At 45.2% G+C, this 26,929-nt stretch overlaps 1 protein-coding gene across 1 annotated transcript in view; it reads right to left on the bottom strand.

Moving 5' to 3' along the window:
* LOC137657586 (rabankyrin-5) overlaps positions 1-26,929 on the bottom strand; it is a 215,492-nt gene that overhangs the window by 41,327 nt on the left and 147,236 nt on the right. The window contains exons 12-15 of the mRNA XM_068391935.1: positions 21,090-21,342; positions 19,921-20,091; positions 10,899-10,972; positions 5,822-6,018 (exon numbers count right to left, since the gene is read on the bottom strand). Coding sequence (XP_068248036.1) covers positions 5,822-6,018; positions 10,899-10,972; positions 19,921-20,091; positions 21,090-21,342 — 695 coding nt within the window. The remainder of the gene's footprint in view (positions 1-5,821; positions 6,019-10,898; positions 10,973-19,920; positions 20,092-21,089; positions 21,343-26,929) is intronic.

The following is a 26,929-nucleotide window of genomic DNA, read 5'->3' as shown; positions in this document are numbered from 1 at the left end:
TGATGACTTGCACCAATCTCTAAAGACCTCCCACTTCGACTGGTAGACCTTGATGGTAGATGTTCTCCTAGCCCTCGCGATCGCTCTGGCTGCCTCCTTCGAAAATCCTCGAGCTCTTGAGAGTCTTTCGATAGTCTGAAGGCAGTCAGACGAAGCGCGGGGAGGCTTTGATGAAGACTCCTTACGAGGGGCTGCCGTAAGAGATCCATCCTTAAAGGCAGACTCCTTGGAACGTCTACCAGCCATTGAAGTACCTCTGTGAACCACTCTCTCGCGGGCCAGAGGGGAGCAACCAACGTCAACCTTGTCCCTTCGTGAGAGGCGAACTTCTGCAGAACCCTGTTGATGATCTTGAACGGCGGGAATGCGTACGCGTCCAGGTGAGACCAGTCCAGCAGGAAGGCATCTATGTGGGCTGCCTCTGGATCTGGGACTGGAGAGCAATAGGTCGGGAGCCTTTTGGTCAAAGAGGTCGCAAAGAGGTCTATGGTGGGTTGACCCCAAGTCATCCAAAGACTCTTGCACACGTCCTTGTGGAGGGTCCATTCTGTGGGGATCACCTGACCTCTCCGACTGAGACAGTCCGCCAAGACGTTCAATTCCCCCTGGATGAACCTTGTCAACAGTGAGATGCCTCGATCTTTTGACCAGATGAGGAGGTCCCTTGCGATGACGAACAGTGTGTGGGAGTGAGTGCCTCCTTGCTTGGAGATGTACGCCAAGGCCGTGGTGTTGTCCGAATTCACCTCTACCACTTTGTTTCGTAGAAGACTCTCGAAACTCGTCAAAGTCAAGTGAACAGCCAACAGCTCCTTGCAGTTGATGTGCAGACTCCTCTGATCCGACGTCCAAAGACCCGAACATTCCAGACTGTCCAGTCGCTCCCCAACCCAAATCCGACGCGTCTGAGAATAACACGTGGTTTGGGTTCTTGACCGCCAGGGACAAACCCTCTCGAAGACTTATGTTGCTGTCCCACCAGTTCAGGCACGTCTTTACTGGCTCGGAGATCGGGATTGAAACAGCTTCCAAAGTCTTGCCCTGGTCCCAATGGGAGTCTAGATGGAACTGGAGAGGGCGAAGGTGAAGTCTCCCTAGTGAGATAAATTGTTCCAGGGATGACAGAGTCCCTAGGAGGCTCATCCAACTTCTCACTGAGCAACGGTCTTTTCTCAGCATGAGGTGGACTTTGAGCAAGGCTTGATCTATCCTGGTGGCAGACGGAAAAGCCCGAAAAGCTAGACTGCGAATCTCCATCCCCAAATAGAGAATCGTCTGGGAGGGATTCAGTTGAGACTTTTCTAAGTTCACTAACAGTCCCAACTCCTTTGCAAGATCCAACGTCCATTTTATGAGCCTCGTAAAAACAAGAGGAGCAGGGCTGAGGCCGAAGCACAGTGCTCGGAACTGGTACACCACATTCCTGTATACAAACCTTAGATACGGTTGAGAATCCGGGTGTATAGGAATGTGGAATCACGCATCCTGCAGGTCGAGAGAGACCATCCAGTCTCCCTCTCTGACCGCTGCTAGGACGGACTTCGTGGTCTCCATCGTAAATTTTGTTTTTACAACAAAAACGTTGAGCGCACTGACATCCAGCACTGGCCTCCAACCTCCTGTATGCTTGGGGACTAGGAAGAGACGGTTGTAAAATCCCGGTGATTGAAGGTCCGAGACCTTTACCACCGCTCCCTTCTCTAGCAACTGAGACACCTGCTGATGTAGAGCTTGTCTCCTTGACTCCTCTCGATACCTGGGAGAGAGGTCTAAAGGAACTGTTACTAGAGGAGGTCTCCGTACAAACGGTATTTTGTACCCCTCCTTGAGCAACAACACAGACTCTCGGTCTGCACCCCTCTTCTCCCAGGCCTGCCAGAAGTTGTTCAGTCTGGCCCCTACCGCTGTCTGAGGACGTGGGCAGTCAGACTCTGCCACGGGAGGACTTGGATCCTCTCCTCTTGCCTCTTTTACTGTCGGCACGAGCGCCTCCCCTACTGGGGGCTCTGCCACGAAAGGGCGGGATAAACCTCGTCGCTGGGGTATCGATCTTGGGTCTTACGACATAAGACGATGAAGGAGCGGCCTTGCGCGCCGACGTAGCCATCAGGTCGTGGGTATCCTTCTGCACCAGTGAAGCCGCAATATCCTTGATCAACTGCTGAGGAAACAAGGCAGATGACAACGGGGCAAAGAGAAGCTCCGACCTTTGGCAGGGAGTTACTCCTGCCGAAAGGAACGAGCAAAGAGTCTCCCTCTTCTTCAGGACTCCTGCCGTAAAGGTGGCGGCAAGCTCATTAGAGCCATCACGGATGGCTTTGTCCATGCAGGACATAATAAGCACGGAAACATCACGGTCGGCCGAAGAGATCTTCCTGCTTAAGGCCCCTAGCGACCAATCTAAGAAGTTAAAAACTTCGAAGGCCCTGTAAACCCCTTTGAGGAGATGGTCAAGGTCCGAGGAGGACCAGTAAACTTTAGAGCGTCTCATGGCCAGGCGACGGGGAGAGTCTACGAGGCTTGAGAAGTCTCCCTGGGCAGAGGCAGGAACTCCCAAGCCGAGAACTTCTCCCGTGTCATACCAGACGCTCGCTCTAGAAGCCAGTTTAAAAGGAGGGAAAGCAAAGGCTGTCTTCCCCAAACTCCTCCTGGTGATCAACCAGTCGCCTAGCAAACGTAAAGCTCTCTTAGAAGAGCGAGAGAGCACTAGCTTAGTAAAGGACGGCTTCGAAGCAGCTAGGCCTAGCGTAAACTCTGACGACGGCGAACGAGGAGCAGCAGTTACAAAATGGTCCGGAAACAGATCCTTAAAAATCAGCATTATTTTCTTAAAGTCCATAGAGGGCTGAGCAGCTTTAGGCTCCTCTCCGTCTGACAAAGTCCCCAAAGGAATATCAGTAGGAGGAGGATCAGCAACTTCCTCATCTGAAGGAACCTCGTCCGACAATTGCCGAGTCTCATGAAAAGGAGAGACCTGCCGCGGCGGCAACGCTTGACAGGCAATGTCAACAAGCAAAGGAGCAGCAGTAGCAGTAGAGGAAGCGACGTCACGCCGCTGCTGAAAAGACTGAAATCCTTGTGACTGACCAACAACAACTGAAGTTGATTGACGCTCGACGTCACGTCGGAACTGCCTTGACTGCATAGACTGAGCAGCCAAAACAACCTTCGACTGCGGTGATTGACGCTCAACGTCAAGTCGAGTCAACTGAGCCGGTCGGCGAACGTCAGGTCGGGGCTGCGGCGGCAGAGGCTGAACGTCAACACGAGACTGCGGCAGCGGCTGAACGTCAACACGAGACTGCGGCAGCGGCTGAAAGTCAACACGAGACTGCAGCGAGGGAGGATCCATGTCACGTGACTGACGTGAAAAACTACTGACATCACGTTTCAAAGTACTGTACAAGAAACGTCAGCACTATCGTCAAATGGACGAGTAAATGCTCGTTTGGGCGGCTGACGGCCAGAGTCTCGTTCAGCGTAACGGCGACTCGAAAGCGAAGGATCATCGTGAACCTGCTCAACGTCAAACTCCTCCATAAGGGAGGCAAGCTTAGTCTGCATGTCCTGCAGGACAATCCATTTAGGATCAACGGGAGTCGGAACGGGCCGAGACGACGGTAACGTCTGTGTTGGCAAAACATTGCCTTTACCGCGACCCTCGGACCCCGTGTGACGTTTGCGTTTAATAGGCGAACAGTCTTCCGACGACTGCAAAGGGTCAGAGCTGTCCCAATGGCTACAGCCAGGATGCTGGACCTGTCCTGAAGGGACTGACTTTCGCTTCAAGGGTCTAGAAACCTTGCGCCAAGGTTTCTTTTGCGAAAAGTCTTCGGCTGACGAGGAGAACACAGTCTCACCCGTCTTATGGTAAGGGCGATCTTGACGAGAAATGTCCGATACCAAAGAGGGAACGTCTGTACGTTGGTTAAAGCCTCTCGTCCCCTTAAGTCCTACGACATTACTTCTCCCTGGTGCAGGGGAGCCTGAAAGAGGTCTCGGACTAGGGGAGCGACAAGCACGAACACTAAATACACTTTGCGCACTTATCACTTTATCACTACGATTTTCTGATTTACCACTCTGACACTTCAATAACTTCACATCTGACATGAGTTGGTTACGGTCCGATGCTAAGGACTCAACTTTTTCACCTAAAGCTTGAATCGCAAGAAACATATCCCGCATGGACGGTTCATGAGTGCTAGTAGGGGGTTCAGGAACAACTACTACAGGGGAAGGATTAGGTTCAGGGGCATGGGAGGAGGAAAATTCCAACGACCTAGAGGAGCTTCTCCTCACCCTATCTCTCTCCAGCTTACGAGAATATTTATCATATTCAAGCCAGTCGACAAGACCACGCACTCATCACACCGATCTCCTAATTGGCAGCATTTACCCCGGCAATTAGAACAAACGGTATGTGGGTCGAGAGAGGCCTTGGGAAGACGTTTGTTACAATCCCTAGCATTACACTTGCGAAATTTAGGTCCAGGGATAGGAGAAGGGTCAGCCATATTGAACAATCAGAGAAAATCCAAAACAAATCCAAAGTCATCAACAATAAACACTAGCCAAAAAAGGGTTTCAAGAGTTTTAATTGAAGAAAAAACACCCGTCACAGCGAAAGCTCAAAAACAACCAAAATAAAGTACTTCACCAAAAAGGACGAAAACTCAAGGTCATCAGCGAGCGGAATCAACTTGTCGATAAGACCGACAGAGAAGAACTGGAGATGTTTACAAGTATATGTGGTATCTGGCCGATAGTCGGCGCTGGTGGTCACACCCGCAACCTTCATGGCGATCGCTCGCGAGTTTTTGGTTTCTGTCGAGCCGTCCGAGACGTCAGCTATTATATAATCACCGGCTAAGTTTAATATTTAAAAAATGATGCTTTGCTGAACCTGTAATATTTTCTAAAATAACCATTCTATGCACAAAAGAAAATATTTTTTTAGTACTGTATAGTCACTCATCATCATCTCCACCTACGCCTATTGACGCAAAGGGCCTCGGTTAGATTTCACAAATCGTCTTTATTGTGGGCTTTTGAATCAAAACTTTTCCATTCATCAACTCCCACTTCATGCTTCATAGTCCTCAGCCATATAGGCCTGGGTCTCCCAACTCTTCTAGTGCCTTATGGAGCCCAGTTGAAAGTTTGATGTACTAATCTCTCTTGAGGAGTGCAAAGAGTATGCCCAAACCATCTCCATCTACCCTTCACCATGATCTCATCCACATATGGCACTTGAGTAATTTCTCTTATAGTTTCATTTTTAATCCTCTCCTGCCATTTAACTCTCGGTATTTTTCTGAGGACTTTGTTCTCAAATCTACAAAATCTGTATGTTTAACCAGTAGTATTTTTTAAGCTTTTCAACCACATCTACAACTGATATCATCAATGTGACGTTCTAATATAACACTGAATGCAACACACTATTAAAGGTTTAAAGGCCGCTCATAAATGGCAGAGGCAAGGGACAGTGTGACATTGCCCTATCAGGCAGGACAAAGTCCTAGAGACTGACCATATATACATGATTAGCACCCAAGCCCCCTCTCCATCCAAGCTAGGACCAGGGAGAGGCCAGGCAATGGCTGCTGATGACTCAGCAGATAGACCTATAGGCTGCCCCAAACCCCCATCCTTAGTTCACAAGGATAGTAAGGTTGCAACGACCAAAGAAACTAATGAGTTTGAGCGGGACTCGAACACCAGTCTGGCATTCACCACATCGGCCACCACAACCTTAACACCAACTATAAAGCTGACATCATCATAAAAAAAATTTGAGAAGATAGCATACACTTGCCTTGGCATTGACTTTAGCTCCATGTTCTAGAAGGGTCTGCACAGTTTCTTCTAATCCCCAAGAACAACAGAGATGTAATGGTGTTTGCAAATCCTTCGCTTCATCACCCCCTGTTCCACCTGGACCGGGTTTTCGAACAGCATTTACATCACAGCCACTTCTTATCAAGAAGCATGCTATATCTTCTCTGTTCTCATCTGGAAAATTTTTTTGAATTGTATTAATCAAGAAAGAAATTTAATGGAATTTTTTAAATACAAGTGATATTATTGTGACAGCTGTATACTTTCTTTAGATTATGATAATGATTTGAATGAATATTTATGCATTATGTCAATAACTATTAAGATATTTTCACCAAAAACATAGTTGAATATTATTTTTTAGGTTACATAAGGCAATACAACGGGATAAATAATAATACTCGCTAATATAAGTTAAACACAACATTTATCAAGTAGTCCTAGTCATGTAACAATAATTTTCAATGTAGTTTCAAATGCCTGCAACAATTAACAATACATACAGTACTGTTAATCCCTTCAATAATAAGAGCCATAAATACCATTTTAAGGTGTGTTGGCTATTCTTAGTGAATATCAACCCACATTTCTTAAAAGAAAGAAAACTAAAATCATCAATAAAAGAGTAAGGTAAGTAAATAGCAAATAACGAAGTAATTACAAAGGGTGGGATATTATACTGTATAGTGATGCCTCAGGATACGAAAGTAATCCGTTCAGGATACGGTTTCGTATCCTGATTTCTTCATATCCTGAGTCGCGTTTTACATGTAAATAGCCTAATCCGTTCCAAGCCTAACGAAAACACACCTTTTCTTTCATAAACACGCTAAACTGTAGTAATAAACATGCAATGCAGCCATTTCTATCATTCAATAATTAACCCAACCGTTAAAAACAGCCTAATCCATTCCAGAAACCACCATGAGATTATTCAATGATGTAGTTATAGCCTAGTTATCCCCCCCAAGCCCTAAGAAAACGGTCTGTTTTCTTTACTACTGTATAAAAGTTACGGTACTGTATGTAAAGCATTTGGATCAGTGAAGGTGTATTGTTACCTGTACGTACACCTAAATTAAGGATTGATACCCTGAAAAAAAAGGTTACAGTTAATTAACAAAAAAGTTGAAACTTACCTTTTGATTGAGACGATGTCCAATAGCGAAGTCGCGGCAGAGGAGGATGGCATAAGGCAGAAAACGTAACAAGTGACAGACTACGTACAGTAATTTACACACTTAACACATTAACACTTAAACTTTACGAAATAAAAAAATGGCAGAAATAATTAACACTTAACATTACGTATGGAAAACTATAAAATGAAAGAAAAAATTACTTTAACACTTAACGGTAACATAAACTTAAAATTGAATTTTTTTTTTGCTTTTTTATAACTTTACGTTTTTCATATTTTCTAAATTTCTTCTACTTCTTCATCACTTTCTTTTTTTCTGTTTCTTTTCTTTACTTTCACCTTCTAATTCTTCATCACTTCCTCTTTTCTGTTTCTTTTCTTCCCTTTCACCTTCGTCTTGGCCTACTAATACTGCTGGCCTCTTTAATAAGAAACTATCCATTGAAGCTTGTTTCTGCCTACTTTTCAACACATTTCTAAAATGCGTTAGGCAAACGTCATTGCAGTGTTGAAGCGCACGGTTGGTATAAACTCTTTCTGGATGTTCCTTTTCGACGTAGTCTGCCATTTTATGGAAACATGCGAGAATTTCCTTAATGTCTGATGTTTTCAAAGGTGTAACATCCGCCTCATCACCGCTGGAGAACTGCTCTTGAACAACACTCATTTGCATCGTCTCCAACTCCTTCAGGTTGTCCGTCGTCAACTCCTCGTGGTGCTCCTCGATAAGTTCATCTATATCCTCGGAGCTAACTTCCAGCCCCATGGACGTACCAAGATGTACGATGTCAGCCACCTCAGGCTGCTGAATGGGTTCAGGATCGTCAACGATCTCGGCTTCGCCTCCAGGCTTCCCGAACCCCTCGAAATCTCGTGCAGAGACAACATCAGGCCACAGCTTCCTCCAACATGAGTTCAGGGTACGCCTCGAAACTTCCTGCCAAGAGAGATCGATGAGTTTGAGGCATATCACGATATTAAAGTGATCTTTCCAGAATTCACGCAGAGTGAGGTTTGTACTTTCTGTGACTTGGAAACATCTCTGGAAGAGATGCTTCGTGTACAATTTTTTGAAATTAGAAATAACTTGCTGGTCCATGGGCTGGAGGAGAGGGGTGGCGTTAGGCGGTAGATACATGACCTTTATGAAGGAATACTCGGCCAGAAGATATTCCTCGAGGCCAGGAGGGTGAGCTGGAGCATTGTCCAACACCAGCAGACATTTCATAGGGAGGAGCTTTTCTTCCAAATATTTTCGGACAGTCGGACCGAAGCAGACATTCACCCAATCAATGAAAAGTTGCCTCGTTACCCAGGCTTTAGCATTCGCCCTCCACATCACGGGAAGGTTCTCCTTGATGACTTTGTGGGCTTTGAAGGCTCGGGGATTTTCAGAATGGTACACCAGCAGGGGCTTTATCTTGCAGTCCCCACTGGCGTTTGCGCAAAAAGCAAGGGTAAGCCTGTCCTTCATAGGCTTATGTCCTTGTAGCCTCTTCTCCTCCGCCGTTATGAACGTCCGACGAGGTATTTTCTTCCAGAAAAGCCCAGTTTCGTCGCAATTGAAAACTTGCTGCGAACTGTAGCCTTCCTGCAGTCAACTCTTCAAACGTTTTAACAAAGGCTTCGGCGGCCTTCGTGTTCGAGCTGGCTGCCTCCCCATGCCGTACCACTGAATGAATACCAGTCCTTTTCTTGAATTTCTCGAACCACCCCGAGAAGCCTTGAACTCTGGGGGTTCCTGCTGGGATGTTCTTTCTCCTGCCCCTTCTTCGGCCTAAGAACGCACGAGATCACCAAAAATGGCGGAGGCCTTCTGGCAAATTGTAGTCTCAGTGATGGTGTCTCCTGAGATCTCTTTGTCTTTGATCCACACAAGAAGCAGCCTCTCCATCTCGTCATGCACGTGGGTTCTCTTGTTGGAGAAAATAGTCGACGCCCTTAGAAGGTGTTGCTGCTTTGATGGCCGCCTTCTGCTTCAGGATGGTGCCTATCGTAGACGTATTCCGGCCATACTCCTTGACGATCGCACTTAAACGCATGTCAGACTCGTACTTTTTCACGATTTCGAGTTTCGTCTCCTTCGGCAACATTCTTGGGACCCATGGCTACAGTATTAAGGTCAATGCATAATACACTACGTACATTATATACAGTACTATGTATAGTAAACACTAATACAGTACAGTGCACAGTAACGAATTTTTAATAACGATAACACGTGGCGTACGAATGTATTTAACACTACGTCAAACAAGCGAAAGCACACAATGTCTGTTAACGATACCGCAGTCGGAACGAAAAGAGAGAGAGAGAGATGAACGCCCGTGCGTAAGCAAGGTGGGATAGTTGCCGACCAATAAGAAAGCAGGATCTTATGGCGTCAGCTAGCATCTGAGTAGGGAGATAACCAATGGCTGTAAGTGAGTTTACCCAAGTCCAAAGTCTGGCGGCGCGCGCTTTTTAAAATTACTCTTAGCGACGAGTTGGGATCTCGTAAGCTTTTCATATCCTGAAATTTTATTCGTATACTGGGGCATAAAAATCTTCGAATCGCTTTTCGTAACCTGAATTTTTCGTAAGCAGAAACTTTCGTATCCAGAGGTATCACTGTATTCATATCTGCGGTTAAGTAGGTTTTACTTATAATCTACTTTGCTGAACCTCTGAACTGTTTGAACAATCAAACCTCTGGCATTGATATATTGTGCTTTATCATAAAAGAAGTGAAGAGAATAAGGAAGGGTGGATCAAGAAATGAAGACAGTGAAAGATGAAAATGGAGACAGTGAAAGATGAAAATGGAGACAGTGAAAGATGAAAATGGAAGATTGTTGAAAGGATATGAGCCAAGGAAAAGGTAGCCTGAATATTTTGAAAGGTTGCTGAATGTTGAGGATAATAGGGAGGCAGATATAATTGCTGTTGCAGGTGTTGAGATACCAGTGATGGGAGATGAGAATGAGAGATAGATTACAAGAGAGGAAGTGAAGAGAGCACTAGATGAAACGAGAGCAGGAAAAGCACCTGATATGGATGGTGTGAGGGCTGAGATGTTAAAGGAAGGGGGAGTGACTGTACTTGAATAGTTGATGAGATTGTTTAACATCTGTTTTATGTGTCAATGGTACCAGTGGACTGGGTGTGTATGTGTATTGTTCTGCTATACAAAGGTAAGGGAGATGTGCACGAGTGCTGTAACTCTAGGAATATTAGTTTGTTGAGTGTGGTTGAAAAAGTGTATCGTAGAGAGTTGATTAATAGGATCAAGGATAAAACAGAGGATGCAATCTTAGAAGTGCAGGATGATTTTAAAAGAGGTAGGGGATGTATGGATCAGATTTTTCCAGTTAGGCATTTACAGTATGCCAAAAATATTTAGCAAAAGGTAAGAAGGTGTACTGTATGTTGCATTTATAGATCTGGAGAAAGCTTATGACAGAGTTAAAGGAGAAGCAATATGGAATGTGATGAGGTTATATGCAATTAATTAGAAGGTTGGTTCATATATAGATAATAAAGTGTGTGTTAGGAAAGGAAATTAAATGAGTGGGTGGTTTCCAGTGAGAGTGGGGCTGAGACAGGGATGTGTGATGTTACCATGGTTATTCAATTTGTTTGATGATGGAGTTGTAAGAGATGTGAATGCTCAAGTGCTTGGTCAAGGATTAAAACTGATAGATGGGTGCTGATGACTCAGCAGGTAGACCTACAGGCTAGGCTCTCCTAAACATCCCCATCCATAGCTCACAAGGATGGTGAGGCTGCAGACACTACAAGAAACTATCAAGTTTGAGCAGGACTTGATCTCCTGTCCAACAGAATTCCAGGCAGGGACATTTCCAATAGGCTAACATAATCAAATGTATATGTTGGAAAAAGAGATATCCTGCGAAAAAAGTACAATGCTTACCAATAGCTTTATGTAGTAAAGTCTGCAAACATCCATCTGGTCCCCCACACCAATTGTCTGTGTCTACATGATATCTGTAATAAAGAAAATAATCAGAGCAATATTGATTTTAAAATACTTCTCGTCTTTACACTGAAAATGCAATGCAGTATAAAATGGATTTTGACATAGGAAAAATCTATTTTTGGGTGAGATAGCCATGTTGTCCTGATGGAAGTTCTTTAATGGCAGCTTTCTACTACTTGGGATATTTCTGCAAGTGATATAACAGAGAATTTTTCCTTAGAGTTATCACGGAGTTTTAACCTCCGGAGAGAATATCCTGAGGGATATCATGTATAAATCAGGGACATGTTAATAACAGCCCATGATTATCCTTCCCCGAATAGAGTTAACTTGGTCTCGAATGATAAGGGATAGGGTATAGGGTAGGATACATGGCCGAGATAGCTGCTACAACTCCCAATCTCAAGGTGCTACAACTTACACGTTTCCTGTTGAACCATTCCTTTATGCAGAAACCATCTTTGATGGTTGCTTAGAGTTTTTCTGCCTGTTTCCTTAGCTTTTAGAGTGATTTAGTGATCAATTAAAATTCATTATAACACAAGAGTTCATACTGAATATCTATAGAAGGACCCAAACATTCTGAGATACAAACACAAATCCAACTAAAAATAATAAAAGATAAGATAAAGAAATACTATAATAAAGGGATTTTGACGAAGGAGAAATCTATTTCTGGACAAGGAACCTGTGTCGTCCAGTGAAATGCTCCTTATAGCACCATTTCTAAGGCATAAATACTGCTAAATATACCAGAGAAAAAAGATGCATGGAATGCTAGGAATAAACCCAGCTCGCTCACTCTGATGAATGTCGATATAGTAACTGGGGCATGTAAGAACCACGACCATAGGTCCCTCACCCGTTAGACCTCTCCTTCTTCAACATCCTCTGGAACTACGAGGTGCCGTACCACACCCGACTACTGCCTTCTACTACGACTATCCTCCCCTCACCCCTACCCCTCACCACGCTCCCTCCCTCATTCCTCCTTAGCACCAGCGAAGGTTCAGATGCATTTTTTAATAACCTAATATCTATTTCATATGAAATCTGACTATTTGTTGACTTCCGTAGCTAGAAATCATAGGCATGGGATACAGGTTAGGCTTACCCTAGGCCAAAATTGAACAAAATGAGACTAGCAAGCAATGCGACTTATAAGCAGCTTCTTGGAACCTATTAAGTTTATAAGTTAAAGAGCTTCTGTACCTTGCTCAAAATTCATAACATACTGACATTCCTAAGATCTATAATGATAGCACTGGTTTAGCATAAGACTACAGTACATCATTACTGTATAAATTAATGCTAAATATCTTGCTGCAATGAGTAATTATTTGTAACAGAGCCTGAACATATGTAAAAAGAATTTTCATTGTACTTGATTTCTATGGAGACTAAGAAATATATAAGCTAGTTACTGCACTATAAAAATAAATTTTTGTCATTATGAAAATATAAGTAGGACTAACTAAATTCTCCATTTTTGTTGAAATGTATAAAAAAAAAATAGGTAATGAGGAGAGACCAGGAGTATGTTGGGAGGAGGCTGTTGAAAATGGATGTTCCAGGTAGGAGGAGGAGGATGGGGAGACTAAAGAGAAGGTGGATGAAGTGTGTAACAGCGGATATGGAGGAGAAAGATTTCACAGTGGAGGACATCGGAGACAGAAGAGGTTGGAAACGGCTTTCAAGAAATACCGACCTTGCATAGCGGGAAAAGCTTTAGTCGAAGAAGTAGTACGAAAATGTTATTTTCATTAGTAAAATAAATTTTTGAATATACTTACCCGATAATCATGTAGCCGATAATCATGTAGCTGTCAACTCCGTTGCCCGACAGAATTCTACGGAAGGGATACGCCAGCGATCGCTATACAAGAGGGGGGTGTACTCACAAGCGCCACCTGTGGCCAGGTACTGCAGTACTTCTTGTTGACACCACCTCAATTTTTCCTCGGTCCACTGGTTCTATGGGGAGGAAGGGTGGGTCAATTAAATCATGATTATCGGGTAAGTATATTCAAAAATTTATTTTACTAATGAAAATAACATTTTTCAATATTAATCTTACCCGATAATCATGTAGCTGATTCACACCCAGGGAGGTGGGTGAAAACCAGTGTACATGTATATCAAGAAGCTAAGTATCCCGTATTTCATATTATCAGTTATTCAAAATAACAATGAAATTATAAGTACCTGGTAAGGAAGTCGACTTGAGCCATTACTCTGCCTTAAATAAGTTCGTCTTCCTTACTGAGCGCAGCGTTCCTCTTAGGAGGCTGAACAACTCTAAGGTGCTGAAGTATCAAGGGCTGCAACCCATACTAAAGGACCTCATCACAACCTTTAACCTCGGCGCTTCTCAAGAAAGAATTGACCACCCGCCAAATCAACAAGGATGTGGAAGGCTTCTTAGCCGACCGTACAACCCATAAAAAGTATTCAAGAGAAAGGTTAAAAGGTTATGGGATTATGGGAATGTAGTGGCTGAGCCCCCGCCTACTACTGCATTCGTTGCTACGAATGGTCCCAGGGTGTAGCAGTACTCGTAAAGAGACTGGACATCTTTGAGATAGAATGATGCGAACACTGACTTGCTTCTCCAATAGGTTGCATCCATAACACTCTGCAGAGAACGGTTCTGTTTGAAGGCCACTGAAGTAGCCACAGCTCTCACTTCATGTGTCCTTACCTTCAGCAAAGCAAGGTCTTCTTCCTTCAGATGAGAATGTGCTTCCCTAATCAGAAGCCTGAATAGTAAGAAACTGAGTTCTTAGACCTTGGAAAAGAAGGCTTCTTGATAGCACACCATAAGGCTTCTGATTGTCCTCGTAAAGGTTAAGACCTTTTTAGATAGTACCTAAGAGCTCTAACTGGGCAAAGTACTCTCTCCAGTTCATTCCCCACCAAGTTGGACAGGCTTGGGATCTCGAACGACTTAGGCCAAGGACGTGAAGGAAGCTCGTTTAGCAAAAACCGAGCTGCAAGGAACATGTAGCCGTTTCAGATGTGAAAACTATGATCCTGCTGAAGGCGTGGATCTCACTTACTCTTTTAGCTGTTGTCAAGCACACGAGGAAAAGAGTTTTTAATGTGAGGTCCTAAAAAGAGGCTGATTGGAGAGGTTCAAAACTTGATGACATAAGGAACCTTAGGACCACGTCTAGATTCCAGCCTGGAGTGGACAACCGACGTTCCTTTGAGGTCTCAAAAGACCTAGGGAGGTCCTGTAGATCTTTGTTGGTGGAAAGATCCAAGCCTCTGTGGCGGAAAACCGCTGCCAACATACTTCTGTAACCCTTGATCGTAGGAGCTGAAAGGGATCTTACTTTCCTTAGATGTAACAGGAAGTCAGCAATCTGGGTTACAGTGGTACTGGTTGAGGAAACTGCATTGGTCTTGTACCAGCTTCGGAAGACTTCCCCTTGAGACTGATAGACTCTGAGAGTGGATGTTCTCCTTGCTCTGGCAATCGCTCTGGCTGCCTCCTTCGAAAAGCCCCTAGCTCTTGAGAGTCTTTCGAAAGTCTGAAGGCAGTCAGACGAAGAGCGTGGAGGTTTGGGTATACCTTCTTTACGTGAGGTTGACGTAGAAGGTTCACTCCTAGAGGAAGAGTCCTGGGAATGTCGACCAGCCATTGCAGTACCTCTATGAACCATTCTCTCGCGGGCCAGAGCGGAGCCAACCAACGTCAGCCGTGTCCCTTTGCGAGAGGAGAACTTCTGAAGTACCCTGTTGACAATCTTGAACGGCGGGAATGCATACAGGTCGAGATGGGACCAATCCAGCAGAAAAGCATCCACGTGAACTGCTGCTGGGTCTGGAATCGGAGAACAATACAACAGGAGTCTCTAGGTTATCGAGGTAGCGAACAGATCTATGGTTGGCTGACCCCACAGGGCCCAAAGTCTGCTGCAAACATTCTTGTGAAGGGTCCACTCTGTGGGGATGACCTGACCCTTCCGGCTGAGGCGATCTGCCATGACATTCATACCGCCCTGAATGAACCTCGTTACCAGCGTGAGCTTTCAATCTTTTGACCAGATGAGGAGGTCCCTTGCGATCTAGAACAACTTCCACGAAAGAGTCCCTCCCTGCTTGGAGATGTAAGCCAGGGCTGTGGTGTTGTCAGAGTCCACCTCCACCACCTTGTTAAGCTGGAGGGACTTGAAGTTTATCAAGGCCAGAAGAACCGCCAACAACTCCTTGCAATTGATGTGAAGTGTCCTTTGCTCCTGATTCCATGTTCCCGAGCATTCCTGTCCGTCCAAAGTCGCACCCCAGCCCGTGTCTGATGCGTCCGAGAGGAGACGGCGGTCGGGTTTCTGAACAGCCAAAGGTAGACTTCCTTGAGAAGAAAGCTGTTCTTACACCACGCGAGAGAAGACCTCCTCTCTTCGGAAACAGGAACTGAGACCGTCTCTAGCGTCATGTCCTTTATCCAGTGAGCAGCTAGATGATACTGAAGGGGGCGGAGGTGGAGTCTCCCTAACATGATGAACAGGGCCAGCGATGAAAGTGTCCCTGTTAGACTCATCCACTACCTGACTGAGCATCGGTTCCTTCTCAGCATGCTCTGGATGCATTCTAGGGCTTGGAAGATCCTTGGGGCCGACGGAAAAGCCCGAAAAGCTCGACTCTGAAGATCCATACCCAGGTAGACAATGGTCTGGGATGGGACGAGCTGGGACTCCTCAAAATTGACCAGGAGGCCCAGTTCCTTGGTCAGATCCATAGTCCATCTGAGAATCTCCAGACAGCGACGACTTGTGGGAGCTCTTAAAAGCCAGTCGTCTGACGGAGCCGGACACAAGATCATGGTACTGCTGCACAGTCTGTGAACTGTCAACCATGGGGAAGCGAGGAAGTACAGTGACAACCCGAAGCTGTCTAGACTGTCTGGGTCGTACAGACAACTCCTTATCGGGTTGCTGAGGTTGCCGCACTGCGTCACAACAAGTCACTTCTGCTGGTTGTTGAACGTCTTCCCAGTGACACACTGACTCCGTAAACAAAAAATCCTCTAACAAGGACTAAGCTTGGACTGCATGTCTTGCAACACAGCTCAAGGTCTATGGGAGCAGGTGTGGTAACAGACGGGGTTAGCGACTGAAGTGGAACCATTACCTTCCCTGGAAGCATGTTATGCTTAAATAAAAGTCCATAGGAGGCTACGCAGCTAAAGGCTCCTCTCCAAATGACAGAGTCCTCAAGGGAATATCAGAAGGAGGGAGAAAAGCACTTTCTCATCTACAGGGACCATATCCGAGAAAAGCTAAGTTCTCTCAGTGAGGGTTTCACTGGTGCAAAAGCAGCAGACTAGAAGGCAACGTTATGAAACTGCTTGACAGTCTAGTGAGTTGGCAACAACCAAAGATGTGTGACTGAGAAGCATGCGGTAAGGTATGCACAGCATGCTGTATGCAGAGCATGCTGTATGCAGAGCATGCTGTATGTAGAGCATGCTGTAAGGTAAGCAGAGCATGTTGCATGGCGTGTAACATTTCTCAGAAATTCCATGACCAGTGCTAGATTGAGTAATATCGCATTACTGTCCATTGAAAGTGCACGTGCCGAGGGAATTGATTTAGACTGTTTTGTTGATAAATTTGATAGCCGGCATGATAATCGTAGAATTAAGCTGCACTAAATATACGTACTATAATCTACTTCACCTCAGGAAAGGGAAACTCGCCCTGTTGGCAACACTGCATTACTTCATGCATGCTTGCATGGGGTTTTAATATCAACATAATATTTACATTACATTCATAACTCATGATTCATTTTTGTTTTGAAGATATTTTTGCCATATTTTTGCGATTTTGTTAAAAGTATATTGCAAGGAATACATATATATTTTTTTTTTTTTTTTTTTTTTTTAAGTAATACGAATAACCTCCATTATCATAATGTTTGTGTAGGCATACATGTATATGTTTTACAAATGCAAGTTATGAAAGTAATGAGGTGTTATTATTGCCATTTGTTATTTCAAAGTTGAATGGGAAGAGGCTCAAGCTGAGGAGAAAGTGGCAGATGCATGCGTTGAGGTGGCTGACTCATAGCATGAGGTTCCTGCCTCAAGAGTTGCGCTTGCCTCAAGGGTTGAGGTGGCTGCGCAGAGAGAGGCTCTTGACTCACGAGTTGAGGTTCTTGAGGTGTGAGCTGCGAGAGTTGAGGTGGCGGCTGCGCAGAACGCGGCTCCTGTCTCACGAGTTGAGGTTCTTGAGGTGCTTGCCTCGAGAGTTGAGGTTGCAGCTGCGAGAGCTGAGGTGGCTGCCTCAAGGATGGTAGAGGTTGTCGTACCTCAAGAGGTTGCTGCCTCGAGGATGGTCTTACTGCAAGAAACTCTTGTCTCAAGGGAAGAGGAGGTTGTAAGGCATAAGGCTCCTGCCCCCATTGTTGAGGAGGTTGCTGCGTGGTAAGAGGCTCCAGCCTCAAGGAAAGTGGAGGTTGCTGCACAGCGCTGGTATCTGGCAACTCCCAACGCGGCAGCTCACGCATGGAGGTAGCTAGAGGAACCTCAACCTCATACGTCTGGCAGATTGTACTGCGCAGAGGGGGAGGAGCGTTCGCAGGAGGAGGTGTATTAACCTTCTCTGCCTGAAACTCCTGCATCAACACCGCAAGCTGAGACTGCATTGTCTGCAGTATAGACCACTAGAGTTTAAGAAAGACAACAACAAACGGAGCTACTGTCCGTTGAGACTGAGGGTCTAAAACAGCTGGTGCGGCAACAGACGGAGCTACTGCCTGTTGCGATACCACCTTGCCTCTCTGGGAGGTGTGCAGTTGTCGTACTGCAGCAAGTCCGAACTGACCCAGGGCTAAAGGCTACACCTAGGAGTTGGACTTGTGCGGAAGGGACCGACTTGCACTTAAAAGCTGCAAGATTTGGTCCATGGTTTCTGCGAGAAACCTCTTCCGCAGACGAGGAATAAAAGGGCTCTCTCGTCTTTGTGTGGGTGGGGTGATCACGTCGGCAACGTGTGTAGATACACCCGAAACCACGGAGGGAAAAACGTCTGTTCGTCGATCAAGGCCTGCTGAACCCATAAGTCCTTCGACATTACTTCTCCCCTGGGCTTGGGAGCTTGTAAGAGGTCCCAGACTAGGCGAACAACTGGCACGAACAGACGAACCCTCGAACGCAACACTGTAACACTTTGCGCTTAACACTTATCACTTTTGATTTTCTGTTTGCACTTATTTCACTGAACTCGAAACTTTAAGTGGTTTGTACCTGAAACACGCAATTCTATCCTTCCTTAAAAGTTAGTAATTGCGAAAACAGAATTACAATGTAACAGAAAAATCTAATGAAAGATAAATAATTCAGTGGCTGGAAAGAGACTAAACACTAGATCAAATAAACTACGTTTAAAATCTCTCACCGCATAAAGCTTGAGAACAAGAATAAAACTCTAGAAACGTTTACCTTCTTCCCCTAAAGAGACTAGGGAGAAGAGCAAAAACGATAACAACGTTACTCGCTTGAACGAAACGTTTATCCTCCTCTCTCTCCCTCCGTCTCTATCTCTCTCTCTCTCTCTCTCTTGACTTAGAACCTGAGAGAAGAGCCCAATCATATATATCGTTAAAACATATTATTGTTAAAGGAAAAAAACTGAAAGATTTCCCAAATAAAAAGTTCCTTTATTAGAATTAAAACCATTAAGCTAAGAAAGAATGAACAAAACGCTAGAAACGGTTTACTCTTACTGCAACGTGACACCGTGAAAATTCTCTCTCTATCGTAACGATAGAGCGCAAGTTGAACGTTCTGAACGTCAACAACTGCAGACAAAACAAAACGTTAGTTCAACTTTGAAAACAGTACGAGACTATCAAAGAAATTCTTTCAAAAACATTAAAATAGCATAATATGTTAACAGGTAAAACCGAAATGACGGGCTCAATGTTAATTAACTTCGGTACCAAGAAAAGACCGCCTACTATTAGGAAAGGTCGAATATAAACAAATATAAAAATTAATTTTAATAAGTTTATAATAAATGGAAGTTAATCGAAGAGGCCTATAAAAGGCGGAGAGATATAAAATAAATCTATAACTTTTGTTAAGCAAAATTAAGAAAGAGAGTCTATACTCTCTTAGACACCAACACTTCCGTCTAAGGGAAGGGTCGGCCATTTAAAAGTGACAGAGAGTTCATACTCTCTTCGTCACCATAATTAATCAAATTAATTCCAAAAGCTAGCTAAGCTAATGATAAAACTTCCTGAATAGCGAAAGCTAAACTCTAGAGCAAATACATCACCAAATCGTGAGCAAAAAACTCCAGAATCAACAGCGTATCCATGTAGGTCTAGCCGGAGGCACGACAGAGGAAAAATTGAGGTGGTGTCAACAAGAAGTACTGCAGTACCTGGCCACAGGTGGCGCTTGTGAGTACACCCCCCTCTTGTATAGCGATCGCTGGCGTATCCCTTCCGTAGAATTCTGTCGGGCAACGGAGTTGACAGCTACATGATTATCGGCTACATGATTATCGGGTAAGATTAATATTGAAAAATAATAGGTGCAACTGAAATATAACATTAATCCTTAGGTTAGTGGAATAGGGTATTAGAATATAATCCTTTGGGTAAAATAACAAAAAAATCTGAAATTGTTGGCATTTTAAGTCTGAATTACCTGTACTATACAAGCAAAAGTACTTTACTCTAAACAACCTAATCAAAATGTAGGCACCTATTTCCAACACTACATCCATCAGTGAAAGGTTCTTTGATGTACATTTACACAAGTCATACATATATAAGTATTTATACAGCGTGTATATGTGTGTGTGTATGTATATATATATATATTTATATATATACACACACATACACGAGAGAGAGAGAGAGAGAGAGAGAGAGAGAGAGAGAGAGAGAGAGAGAGACTCGCCCCTAATAATACACTTTTTTCAAAGATCCTTACTGTACTAAAATGGAAGCAATGTCCTCTTGTTTGGAATTAAGGGCTTGCCAGAGTGGAGGTTCAGGTGAATTTGGATGTGACTGATCTGCTCCTTTGCCACAAAGTAGACCCACCACTGCTGAAAGCCCTTCGGCGATACACATCTGCAGAGGTGACAGTCCATCTCGATTCCTGTGGGAGAAAATTGTTTAAAATTGTATTATAAACATTTCAGATGATTCATAACATTACAGGTATTCTAAGGTTGGAAGTTTATGTGATGTCAGGAGAGAATTACACATTGAATGAGTTAATAAATGCATGTGATTAGCTATCTTATAAGTTTTGTTTATGAATCAAACAATACAGACAAATAAAACTAGTTGATTTCGTAATCGTAGAGTTATTCTAAATGATGTTAGTAATATTTGTGGTCATTCATACTCTAATTTTGCAAACTATATAAAAACACTTTTTAAGTTGAGTCCCTTTTACCAGTCACTTTAAATAAACAATTGAACTGCCATTGACCTATGATGTCATGCTAATCACCAGCAAGATTACAATTAGAGTAATTTCACATCATTCAAACAAACAATTTCATACTTCAAGAGTACACAGAATTCCTTCGGTAATACTGTCCTCTAAAGTTAGTGATAATTGCAGCACCATAGAACAACAGTCAACAATTGGTAATGCTAGACTCAAAAATACCAGAAATCATCTTCATTTAACAGGAATTATCTGTTCTTTTAGTTGTATATTTATTCATAATTCCATAAAGAAAATATTTAAGTGAGTAATATCCTCTGTTTAAAAGGCAGCGCATTTTCTTGTTGATGGTTTTGGGCTTAGGAACTTGCTAAATTTGGATCCAATTCCTATATTGATTATAACCTAATTCACAAAAATAACTCAATAAGGGGGTATACATTGATACATCAACATGGGGTAAACGAAAAGACTGAAAAGACAAAAATAAAGCAGCGTACTAATCAAAGATTATTGGCCTTGACAGCCAGATTATCTCAATTCTGTATAAGAGGCCCAAGCCTACTGAAAAGAAAGAAACCAGGAAACCTTTAGTTTTAGTGTATATTATACATCAATATAAAGCCAGACTTTGAGAGAAGAGTAATATGAACATCAGGAGTGTTTCATAAAAATAATAAGTATATTATTTTAATTACCTAAAATTGACATCTGCTCCATTGTTAATAAGAAAAGTAGCTACTTGAATATCCCTAACTTCTATGGACATGTGAAGAAGAGTACGTCTATTAGAGTCAGTTGCGTTTATGTCGGCACCTGCTTCCAGCAAATGTTTTGCTACTGTGATTTGCCCTGTTCCAAGAGCTAAACCAAGAGAGGTCAAATCATCTGAATCACGAAGATTTAGGTCGGGAATCATCTTTGGGTCCACATCATTGCTTTCACAATATTCTGCAAAAAGAAGAAAAAGTAAATAAATTTATAAACAGTCCACATAACATGATTTTAAAACTAAAATCTATCGTTTCCATGCTTATCTTTGAATATGATAAATTCGAGGATAATTTTTATTTTTCCCTAACACAAACCTGGAGTTATTTATCATGGATATTCTTATGGCAAAGATGGAAGGTAGCCAATTAAACTTTTAGTGCGAGGTGGCAACTCTACCCAGACACTGGGTGTCATTTTGTGTTTTAGAGGGGAGTACTACTGGCTTGAACAAAGTTGAGGTGTCTAGTCCTCTTTTCCTCGCTTTATTCTAAAGGAAATCAAATCCTTCTAAACGATCGGTCTCTACATCCATTGGAGTGGCTACAGATTTGTAATTGGTGGGGATGACCAAAGAAGGATATGCATGCGACATCTCTAAAGGAGAGACTGTGGTTTTAATTTAAACTTTGACGTTACATTTGACTGATAACAAATATTAGTTAAATCTTTTACATGGAAAATGTTTACAGTATTGCTGTATAAAATAAAAAAATTACATTTGATAAATGGATAAAATTATGTAAAAATAAGTCATTAGGCAGTCCACTGTTTAAAGTACTTAAAAATTGCAATTTACATTGAAAGAATATAAAAAAAATAATAAAATTACGGGCATAGGTGAAGGTCAGAAGGATCAAGCCTTAAAGTATACAGTAAACAGATGAAAAAACACCAATAATTAAAATTTCAAGTTAGATACTCATTATCAACAAAATCAAAAATTTTAAGTAATTTTTATTTTTCCTAACATACTTACCGAGAACTACTTTCTTAGGAGGTCACTGGTGATCTCTCTCTGCCGACCAGAGTTTTGAGTAGTTACCCCCCCACTCCGCGCTCTAAGTAGCCTTACCCCCGGCATCAAGGAATGTGCCCCGAGGGTAGGATTAAGGTAGGTCGCTAGCATGCTGGGTCAGCATCGTCATTAAGTTCTATTGAATTAGCATAATGCTAGCAAGGGAAGAGAGGCACTCGGGGAAGGAAGGGAGGGCCATTACCCGAAAGTAGTTCTCGGTAAGTATGTTAGGAAAAATAAAAATTACTTAAAATTTTTGATTTGTTCCAACACGAATACTTACCTCGAACTACTTTCTTAGGAGACTTACACTTTAGGAGGAGGGAGTGCTATTCTGACCCACTGACCCGGCCGTGGAGGCCAACAGGCCTCTGGATAACGGGACCTACTAGAGAGCGGAAGCGAGGGTAACTACACAAAAATTCACGTTAGTGTCTAAGTACTCACCCTTTGAAAAACTTCTTTTGACGTTCCTTCTCGACGCGTAGTCGTGAAGAATGTGTTATTTTCTGGGAACAGACGGTACTCCCCGAAGAGGCAAGTAAGCAACTGGGTAGGAGGTAGGAAACCGCACTTGTGCCTACCGGTTGCTAGTCTTGAATGCGCCTGGGGTTTTACCGTTACACCGCTTGGAGGGCGGAGATGACTGTTCCAATGGAGAACCCGTCCAAGGATTTTCTTGAGTAGTCCTTGAGGTAGTGGGCAGTAAAGGTTGACTGGTTCGACCAAGTACCTGCTCGCAGAATTTGCCCTACTGTCATGTTTTTCTCAAAGGCTAAGGAGGTGCTCAGGCCCCTGATGTCATGAGGTCTGGGAGTGCCTGGCACTGCCATGCCAGCCTCCTTGTAGGTTCTGGCGATAACCTGTCTCAACCAGAAGGAGATGGTGTTTTTGGAAACTTGTTTCTTATTAATACCTGTGGAAACGAAGAGGCTCTTGATGCCTGGTCGGAGATGCGCTGTCCTCTCCAGGTATTTTCTATTTGTTCGCACTGGGCACAATTTTAAGTCTTCTGCATTACCTGTCTTAGGGATGGCAGGGATTGAGAAACCTTCAAACCTCGGGTCCCAGACTGCTGGGTTCTGAGTCTTGGCCACAAAAGAAGGCACGAACTTGAAGGATACTTCTTTCCACCCCTTTGAGTGAGAGACGTCGTATGACAGACCATGGATCTCTCCCACTCTCTTAGCGGATGCCAAGGCCAGCAAGAAGACGGCCTTGAGGGTGAGATCTTTGTCTACGATATCCTTCAAGGGTTCAAAGGGGGGACGACACAGCATCTTCAGGACCTTGGCTAAGTCCCACTGGGGCACCCTCCTCGCCTGAGGGGGGCAAGACTGCTCGAAGCTTTTGACAAGCATCGCTATGTGTCTCGAGGCCCCCAGGTCGATGCCCTTTAGGAGGAAGACTTGGCCTAAGGCAGCCCGAACTCCTTTTATGGCTGGGATTGACATCCCTACTTTGTCCCTGAGAAACACCAGAAAATCTGCTATGTCTGGGACAGAGGCCTTAAGAGGTCTAATGTGCCTCTCAGAGCACCACTTCGTGAAGGAGGCCCATTTTGCCTGGTATATCGCAGTTGACGACTTTCTCAGGTATAGCGACATTCTCTTAGCCGTGGAGGGAGAATAACCTTCCTTCTTCAGGAGCCGCTGGATAGTCTCCAGGCGTGAAGACGAAGGGAGAGTGGGTTGTCGTGGAGCTTGAGAAAGTGAGGCTGGTGCAGAAGGTCTGACCTGGCGGGTAGAGGCCACGGCGGGTGACTCGTTAGGTCTTTTAGGTCTGCGAACCACTCCCTCTCCGGCCACCAAGGCGCTACCAAAGTCATCTTTAGGTTTCGGGCGGCCCTTACTCTGTTGAGCACTTGTCTTATCAACGTGAAGGGGGGAAAAGCGTACACATCCAAATTGTCCCACTTGTGCTGAAAGGCGTCTTCCAAGGCTGCTTTCGGGTCTGGTACAGGGGAGCAATAGACTGGGAGTTGGGCGTTGAGTTTCGTTGCAAAGAGGTCCATCACCGGGGAACCCCAACGCTGAATGACGAGCCTGGCTACTTCTGGGAGGAGGGACCACTCTGTCCCTACTATCTGGCCCATTCTGCTGAGGCCGTCGGCCAGAACGTTTTTCTTCCCGGGAATGAACCTTGCTAATAACACCACGTGATTTTCCTCTGCCCAATTCAGAATCTCTATGGTGAGATCGCACAACTCCCTCGATTTCAAGCCCCCCTGCTTCTTTATGTATGCTACTACTGTGGCGTTGTCGCACATCAACGCCACGGTGTTTCCCTTTAGCAGACTTGCGAAGTGTAAGCACGCCTCCTGGACTGCTTTCAACTCCAGGACATTGATGTGGAGTTGCTTTTCCCCTTCCAACCAGGTACCTCGTGCCGTCCCGTCGAGGAGGTGGGCTCCCCATCCTTGGTTGGAGGCGTCTGTGAACAGGAGTAATTCTGGAGGGCTGGTCCCGAAGGGCATCCCCTTGAGGGAGTTCGACTGGCAGTGCCACCATTCCAGGGAGGGTCTTGTGTCTGGAAGGACTCGAATTAGCACTTGTTGTGAGTCCGTCTGGCACCAGAGGCTCTTGAGATTCCATTGAATGGATCTGAGCTTTATTCTCCCTTGGGGAACTAGTTTCTCCAATGAGACCAGGTGGCCTATCAGCCTCTGCCAGTCTTTCGCTCTCCTGGGTTGTTCTGATAGGAATGGCTGGATGATGTGCCTGAGGTTCTTTATCCTGTCCTCCGAAGGGAAAACTTTTCCTTGAATGGTGTCCAATGTCATCCCCAAGTAGTTCATCCTGGTGGACGGGGATAGATTTGACTTCTTTGGGTTGATGACAATCCCCAGATCTCTGCAAAACTGAAGGAGACTTCTCCCTTGTTCTTCCAAGAGGGCCTTTGAGGCGGAAAGGAGCAACCAGTCGTCCAGGTATCTGATAAGGCGGATGCCACGTTCGTGAGCCCACACTGAGACAGTCGTGAAGACTCTCGTGAATACCTGGGGAGCTGTTGACAGACCGAAGCAAAGAGTCCTGAATTGCAGGATCTGGGAACCCCATTTCAACCGGAGGAACTTCCGACTCGAGGGGTGGATCGGAATTTGGAAGTATGCGTCCTTGAGGTCGACGGTCATCATAAAATCTTTCTCCCTCAAGGACAGCAGGACTGACTTTGGCGTGTCCATCTTGAAGTCCGTCTTCTTGACGAACTTGTTGAGAGCTGACAGATCTATAACCGGTCTCCACCCCCCCGTCGCTTTCTCTACCAGGAACAGGCGACTGTAGAAACCTGGCCCTGGGAGAGGAACTTCTTCCATGGCGCCCTTTTCTAACATGGAGGATACCTCCTCTAGAAGGGCGGTCCTCTTCAACGGATCTTTGGGAGCTAGCCATTCCGTCCGGTTGGCCGGAATAAGAGGGGGTGGATTCGTCAGAAACGGGAGTCTGTAGCCCTCCTTTAGGACGGACACTGTCCAAGGCTCTGCCCCTTGAGCCTTCCATGCTTGCCAATGTTGTCTGAGGCATCCCCCAACCCGAAGCTTGGGCGGGGATAGGGGGCCTCCCACTCTACCTTCTTCTAGAGGGGCGGCCTGATCTGCCTCTCCTAGAAGCGGAGTAACCCGACCTGAAGGAGCTTGAGGGCGCTGCAGCTCCCCTGCGGGAGGGTTGCGGAGTTGAGGACCAGGAGGAAGAGGGGGCCTCTCTCCTCGTAGTGCTGGAAGAGGCTTGGGGCGTCGCGGCGCTGTCCGAGACGGACCTCTTGTATGGAGGTCTCCTTGAAGTTGCCGGTCTGGTGACGTTGGCCTCCTTCTTTTTCGAGACCTTTTCCATTAAGGCCTCTAGCTCTTTCAGAGGAAACAGAGACTCTCCCCACAGGGGGAGGCTGCGAATTGCTCGCGCCTCCCTGTCCGGAACCTCCCGAGACACTTTCGTAAGAACAGTGTCTCTTTTACGGAGAACCCAGTTGGCTGTAAGGGCGAGAGACTGATACGTTAAGAACTTGAGGGTTTTACCCCCGGAGGTAATGAGGTCCCTCATTAGGCCTTGCTGGTCAGGGTCCTCGGGGTCGTAGGAGGCTTGAACACCCACCAACGTGGAAGCCCACCAGTCTAGCCAAGAGGAGACGTTAACCAAGTCTCGCGACATCTCCTCCATCATGGAGGCCTCTGCTGGTGAGAAACAGACTGGGGCCGAAGAGGCTCTGTCGTCAGAGACGCCTTGGCTCAGAAAGTCCACGGCCGTCTCCACTTTACAAGGACCTGGGCGACGTCCTTCGGGCACATAGACCTTCCCTTGGTTTTTGAGGCCCTGGAGTAATTTAGAGGCACTCTGGGTCTTGGGAGCCTCGACATTGCTGGCCACCACTTTGTCAATGTACTCCTGCCCTAGGACTAGGTCTCGGGCCAGAGGGAGTGCCAAGGACGACTTAGGTTGGGAGGGAGTTTGCATAATTCTCAGTAGGCTCGACCTCCAGGAATCTCCATCTGTAGCTGCAGGTTCCGCTATTTCGTGGTGCCTTCTGATCAGGCTAACCACTCTCCTATAGGCGGAGTCTTCCGTCAGGGAGCCCTCCCCCCCGTCAGCCGAGGTCTCGGCCTGGGGCGGGGGAGCCGGTTTACCGGGCACGCCGACTGGACGCCTAGCCCTCGGGGCCAGGGGCGCCGTCCTGCCGAGGTACTGGACCTCATCTGCGGGTAAGACCGCACCAGGGGCTCGGGATAGCGTAGGCACCGCTGGTTCAGCAGGGACT

Source organism: Palaemon carinicauda, chromosome 18 (genome assembly GCF_036898095.1).
Source record: "Palaemon carinicauda isolate YSFRI2023 chromosome 18, ASM3689809v2, whole genome shotgun sequence".
NCBI classification, from domain to species: Eukaryota; Metazoa; Arthropoda; class Malacostraca; order Decapoda; family Palaemonidae; genus Palaemon; species Palaemon carinicauda.
This window is presented reverse-complemented; position numbering and strand designations above follow the sequence as displayed.